This window comes from Elaeis guineensis, chromosome 9, assembly GCF_000442705.2.
Source record: "Elaeis guineensis isolate ETL-2024a chromosome 9, EG11, whole genome shotgun sequence".
Lineage (NCBI taxonomy): Eukaryota > Viridiplantae > Streptophyta > Magnoliopsida > Arecales > Arecaceae > Elaeis > Elaeis guineensis.
In genome coordinates this window covers 91,705,377-91,712,399 of record NC_026001.2, presented here as the reverse complement: position 1 = coordinate 91,712,399, position 7,023 = coordinate 91,705,377, and the positions used below count along the sequence as shown (strand labels likewise).

At 37.5% G+C, this 7,023-nt stretch overlaps 1 protein-coding gene across 1 annotated transcript; it reads left to right on the top strand.

The window, feature by feature from the left end:
- The first annotated feature begins 3,285 nt into the window (after positions 1-3,285).
- Positions 3,286-4,546, top strand: LOC140851704 (uncharacterized). Its single transcript, XM_073243754.1, has 5 exons — positions 3,286-3,360; positions 3,463-3,555; positions 3,716-3,817; positions 3,911-4,270; positions 4,371-4,546. Exons 1-5 carry the CDS (start codon positions 3,322-3,324, stop codon positions 4,446-4,448), a joined length of 672 nt encoding a protein of 223 aa, XP_073099855.1. The 5' UTR covers positions 3,286-3,321; the 3' UTR covers positions 4,449-4,546.
- Positions 4,547-7,023: the final 2,477 nt, after the last annotated feature.

Genomic DNA, 7,023 nt, shown 5'->3' with positions numbered 1-7,023 from the left:
CTCTTGAATCTCGTCCAGATTCAAGAGGAGATGGGTTTTATCACCTCCCGGCATCAAGTTTTTATAGCTGACCGGAAAGGGGGTGCCGGAATAGATCACCGGCGTTCAACCCATTGTTAAAAAAAAAAAAAAAAAAAAATCGCAGGCGGTAAATTTGGAACCACCGGATCAAGACAAACCGACGGTTTCCCCTCCCTCATCATCGGAAAAAGGGGTCTTCAGTCCCCAGAGAGGTCAGCGGTCGGTCGATTGAGGTATTCCGGCAGCTGCTGGCCGGGATTTGGTCGATTGAGGTATTCCGGCAGCTGCTGGCCGGGATTTGGAGGATAAAATCGCCAGTTTGGTCATCTTGCGAGGACACATGTTTTAAGCACAGTAAAATTGTTGGATTTTCTTGTATCATGGCACATAGGCCTCCGAAATTGTTGGTGCCTGATTTTGTAACCATTTTTATGTACATAAAATCCTGCAGCATGTGAACTCATTTTGTACTGGACTTAGGCCTAGAGAGCTGACAATCTTAGGTTATTAAGCAGCCATTCAGAAAAGAAGGCTAAAATTTCCTTAAAAGATCCATTCTTTTCTATTGTTAAGTGATGAATTTTGAACTTGTAAAAAGGCCGCATTTTTCCTCCATGTGTTTTTTTGATTTGCTCTCCAATTGTGTATCTGCTTGAAAAGGAACCAATGACAGAATCCTGTCAATTGATCTCCTATCAATTATTGTGCTTTCTCAGAATCCTGTTAATTGATCTCCTATCAATTATTGTGCTTTCTCACTTCCCTTCCTCTGTTTTTCTTTGTATAATAATTTACTTGTGTTCACACCACTTCAACTTTTATGCTTATATATGTTCTTACGCTTCAGGGTTATAGCTGAGAGATGAATCAATAAGAGTGAGAATTCTGATTTGCATGATGTGCCATTCAGCATGTTTTATTTGGTGTTACCATATCTTTGGCACACATTGACTTGATTTGTGCTTTACATCAAGGCAGATTTGTTGTAGCAGATTGAGGATTGAGTATACTAGAGTAGACATAGAAGTTGTGCAGAAAGTTAACTAATTTGTTTGATCATAAGCAAGATTAGAATAACCTAATTTTATTGAGCATAGCAATGAGGTATATATATATACATCATTTGTACAAATTTAGTATGTTTATAAAATTAATTCAGGATGTACACAAATCTTATAAATCAATATTTGAAATTATATTAGATCCTGTAAATCCGTTCATGACAAACCTGCCCAAGTTAACCAAATATATGTGAAAAGTGTGCTGATAATTGTGAGAAGTTTGAACAAGCTTTAGGATTCTTATTAGATCCTATAAATCAATTTATGACTGAGCTGTTCAAATCGACCAAATAATCATGGTAATTATGCAGGTAAATGTACAAGGTTTGAAGAATTTTTAGAATTCTATCAACGCAAAGTTTGAAGAATCTTTAGGATTCCATTACTCCCCCTCGAGTTGGAGCGTAGAGATCCGTGAGTGAGGACTTGAAATGCTAAATAGAAAGGGTCTATATGATCCAGTCTATTAACATGTTAAATCTTTCCCTATTTCTCCTAGTTCTTGCAAAGTGTTCTACCCTTTAATTACCATGTACATCATGGAAAAAAAAAAAGAATAGGCTTTTTGTTTTCTATATACTCATTATCCCTATTATTTTAGTGAAAGAAGCTCTTCTTGCTGGACTACCTGAGTATGTTACTGGAATTCGCCTGTAAATTGTCCACGAAAGAGTTTTTTGTTTCTTCATTAGCAAGAGGTGAGATTTTTCTTTGGTTGAAATATTTTCGTCTGACCCCTCTTGATTAGGTATTGGCCTTTTTTTTTTTTCTTGGTGCATAGCCTTTCTTTTATATTTAATTCCTTCATTATGTGGAGTCTAATTGGAAGACCGAGACTTATGAGCGGTCTGATAAAAGAAAATTACTCTATGTTAGAAATATTAAAAGTCTCAACAAAATCATAGTTATGCATATGGGATTTTTTTTTCTGTAAATTCATATGTCACACACATCTCGGCTCAAACACATGTGCAGGCGTGCACATGCACGTGCATGCACAGAGAGAGAGAGAGAGAGAGAGGAAAAAGTCCTTTACATGGCACCAAGATGCTAGTTCACTATAACTTATGTTATTAGATTATGCAAATGAATAATGATAAATCTTCTCGTCCTACCCTGATCAGAACCTTAGTTCTTGGAAAAGAATAATCTAATTCCTTAGCAAAGAGCAAACTGCGAATCTTCTCGTCCTTATATAATAACGGTTCTTCACTCATCACAGGCCTAAAAGTGTTTGGTTGACCAAGTCAAAGTGAGGCATTCTAAAACTTTTTCCATCGGACTTGTTAGAGATTGTTGGTCTGCAGTGATGGGCAGGCCACCATTAGAAGTAAGCTTTTGTTTAGAGCCACAAGCTTCATGTATAAATTTCAGCTGCCACAGGGCAAACACCTCTGTATATATTTTGCATTAATTATTGTGTTATTTTACTCCATATATTAACTGATTCTACCTTTTATTTATATAAATGCTAGGTGACATCATGCGTCGCAGGGGACGATATGCTGGTGTGCAGTTCCAGTTTTCACAGACAGAGGCCGGTACGTCTTCTTCAGCACAGCAGCCTGAGGCCAGTTCAGCTGCACAGCATTCTGAGCCCTGTCCTTCATCATCAGCACAGCACGATCCTCCTGTTCATCAGCCAGATGATGAGATACACGTGCAGGGTATATATTGTCTTTCATGTAATTTTTTTTTATTTCATTTTATGTATATTTATGATATAGTTACTTTTATGTATTTTTTGCAGACGGATCCGGGAGAGTATGCCCCAGACGCGGACCCACAGTAGTACGAGATGTGTGGCAGATGCGTGAGGGCGAGAGGATTGTTGTGGAGTGCAATCAGCTAGGTCAGCCAATTAAGAAAGCTGCCTGCTTATTGACTTCATTTTTGGGGACTGTTGCTCGGAGGCCTCAGCTATGTCCGTTGGGCTATGCAAAATGGAATGACATGCTTCCAACGTACAAAGTTGAGCTCCTCCTAGTTATAGAGGTAATGAATTGATGTTCATACTGTATATTAATTGTTAATCATTTATATAATTTATTTCATTTAACTTTTTTTTTTATAGAGCAAGTTTGTTCTCCCTCCATCCACTCATGATTTTGTAATGAAGTCTCTCAACCGCAAATGGAAAGAATATAAAGCACAATTGAAGAAGGACTATATGAGACAGGGTATGACAGAGGAGGAGGTTGCTAGAAATTGTCCTCCTGATGTACCCCCTCATCAGTGGATGGAGTTGGTTCATTACTGGTTCTCCGAGAGGGCACAGGTATATTATCTGTTTATTATCTTTTTTTCTTAAATATTTTATAAAAATATTAATTTTTATTATATATTGTATATATAACAAGTTCTTTACTTTATTTTACAGACTTATTCTGCTATTGGTAGAGCTGCACGAGCAGCTCAGTCTGTTCCTCATACATCGGGGTCGAAGAGTTATGCACGACTCCGACAGGAGTTTGTATGTTCCTTAAACTTTCATAATTAACTTTTAATTTTTATGTTCAAATATTTATATAACTAATATCATTATGTATCGTGGACCATGTCTGTATCATGATACTCATATATTTTTTTAAATTATCATAACTGTTTGCTTAAAATTGAAATTATTTGTGTAGGAGGATGAGCATGGGAGGGAACCCGGACAAGTGGAGTTTTACCGGATGACTCATACTCATCAGGATGGTACTTTTGTTCGAGATGAGTCGAGAGATTTATATGTACGGCATTGTTAATATTATATTTTTTGCAATGATTTAAATTTAATTTTGTTAGCTATTAATGTATAACTCTTGTTTTCAAAAAAAATACAGGAGAGGGCTACATCTCTCATTGCGGAGCGTGACGACGAGTCCGCAGCATCTACGCAGCAGAGCCGTATCGAGGCCGAGGTATTCACAGAGTTGATGGGACCAGAGCGCTACGGCCGAGTGAGGGGTTATGGAGTAGGAGTCACCCCCACTCAGTTATCTGAGGTTAGTAGATATACGCAGCATGCTGCAACAGATGCTCAGGATTCACGCGTTCGCAGACTCGAGGCGGAGATACAGGAGATTAGACAGAGTCGTACCGCTGAGATGGAGGAGATGCGACAGAGCCGTGCCGAGATGCAGGCCATGAGGGGACAGATTGATCGCCTTACATCTTTATTAGAGATGTATGGTTCATCTCAGGTAAACACATAATATTAAATATATATTTTTGTATTAATTTAATGATTTATATATTTTATTTATAGATATGCAAATCATGCTTTTGATATTTTTTTTGTAGGCTCCTGGCATATCAGGCACCCATCGAGATAGCGGCATGTCACGTGGAGACAACGACGACCATCCGCCTGCAGATTGATGTTATTTTATTTTTGTTGTATTTTTATATTTATTTATATTACTCTTGATTGTAATGGACGATTAGTACTTTATTTTTATTTATATAAAATATTGTCTTTTGGTTTGATTAAATTTTCTATTTCAGCTTGCTTTTGATGTGAATGATGGTGATTGTACAGGTGTGAATGTGAATGTGGTGATTGTACATGTTTATTGTATTGTACAGGTGATGTGAATGATGGTGATTGTACAGGTGTGAATGTGAATGTGGTGATTGTACATGTTTATTGTATTGTACATGTGTGATATGATTTCGTACAGGAATGTATTGTATTATTTTTTTTTTAAATAATATTTGTATTTTTTTTTCCTCTTAAAACCTTTAACGACGCTTATAAGCGTCGTTAAATTTGTCTTTTGCGACGCTTTAAAGCGTCGTAAATTTTTACATTAACGACGCTTATAAGCGTCGTTAAATTTGTCTTTTGCGACGCTTTAAAGCGTCGTAAAGATTTACATTAACGATGCTTTAAAGCGTCGTTAAGACAAATTTAACGACGCTTTAAAGCGTCGTTAATGTAAATATTTACGACGCTTTAAAGCGTCGTTAAAAAATAACGACGCTTTTACAAAGCGTCGGCGATATTCGTCCCCACTCTTGCATAGTCGACGCTTTGCCGACGCTTTTCGAAGCGTCGTAAAGCCGAATAGCGACGCTTTAAAGCGTCGTTAATGACCATTAATAGCGTCGTTAATGGCCATTTTTCCTGTAGTGTGGCCTCATTAAGGATGGCACACACGGTGAAAGATAACTCAACTGTAGCCAGCTTTATTGTACGTAATCATGAAGGGGAATGCAATTCCACATGCGGAATTGATAGATGCCCAGTTAGGCCTCCAAATCATTATCTCATCTTTCACTTATCCCGGGCTTTTGTTAACGCAAGGTGACTCTACCACAATTGTATCCTGGTTATCTGATCTAACCGAAGAATCAACACTGCATTCCCCACAGGTGAAGGACATCAAGATGTAGACTCACTCGTCATGATGTGAAGATCCAGCATATTTACGGGAAAGGAAATCAAGCAACCGATTGGGCTGCAAACCATGCCCTCCTAGGTGATTTTTTTGTTTTCTAGAGCGGACAAGATCCACCCCCAACTTGCACTTATTTTGAATGCCGATGCTCTTCAAACTAATTTTTTGACACATGTTTAGTCTATATATTTTCTGCTCTCACTTTATTATAATCATGCAACTTTATCTGTTGGTAGTTATCAGTTATCCTTTACTTTGGATCACTCACTCTACCATTGGCAATATTTGGCTCTATCTGGGATGTAATGGTTATCCTGTTATTTACTTTCTATATGTGCAAGCTACTCTATGATCATTTCGGGGCAATCAATATTTTTACCAGGCTGTTATTTATTCCAAATGAAATTGCTTCATGGTTGCATCTTTCTGCATTCCACCGTCAGCCTCACTACATTATGACTTGTTTGTTTTTCTCATCCCCAGGTTAACCTTGAAAGTTATGTACATGCAGCTCCATAAACAGAGTTCTACGTGTTAGTAAATAAACTTAAATGTAATATCATTAATGTTGAGAGTCTAATAGTCTTGGGAGCCAAAAAGTCATATAGAAACTCCCATTATCTAGAAGATGCATGAGTAAATATGAGTTAATCTCGGAATATGGATGTGACCCTTGGGAAGAAGTGTTATAAATGCATATTTAGTGATGTATTATATCTAGTAAGTTTCCTTAATGGCTATAAATATCCATGGGGTCATGAGTATTTTGAGCCTTTGAGTACCTTCATAAAATATAGTATTAATTTATTCCAAGCCCATCATTCTTTCTTTGACAATTTCAAAACGGTATCAGAGCTATAATGTCCACCAATAGTCTCCTCCAACCCTCCTTTCCTCATCTCACCAAAACAAACTATGAAAATTGGTGTCTGTAAATGAAGGCTCTACTTGGGTCTCAAGATCTTTGGGATCTAGTAGAAGAAGGCTATCAAGAGCCAAAAGAAGGAGAGGCTCTCACCAATCAACAAAAGGAGTCTCGAAGGAGGGATAAGAAAGTCCTATATTTCATCTATCAATCTATAGATGAATCAGTCTTTGAGAAGATCACGGCGGCAACCACTTCAAAGCAAGCATGGAAGATTCTCCAAAATTTATATAAAGGAATAGAGAAGGTGAAGAAAGTTCGCCTCCAAACTCTTTGAGGCGAATTTGAAGCCCTACAGATGAAGGAATCCGAATGTGTTTCGGATTATTTCACAAGAGTTTTAGCCATTGTCAATCAATTGAGGAGGAACGACGAAACTATGGATGACACCAGAGTGAAAGAAAAAATTCTACGCTTATTGGATGTCAATTTTGACTATATTGTGGTTGCCATCGAGGAATCAAAAGATTTGAAAGAGATGACTATAGATGAGCTTATGGGTTTTCTACAAGCTCATGAAGAAAGATTCAACAAGAGGAGGCAAGAGCCTTTGGAGCAAGTTCTTCAATCCAAGATTTCTTTGAAGGAGAACAAAGAAGACTCTAAGAATGAAAGGAGTCAAAGAGGC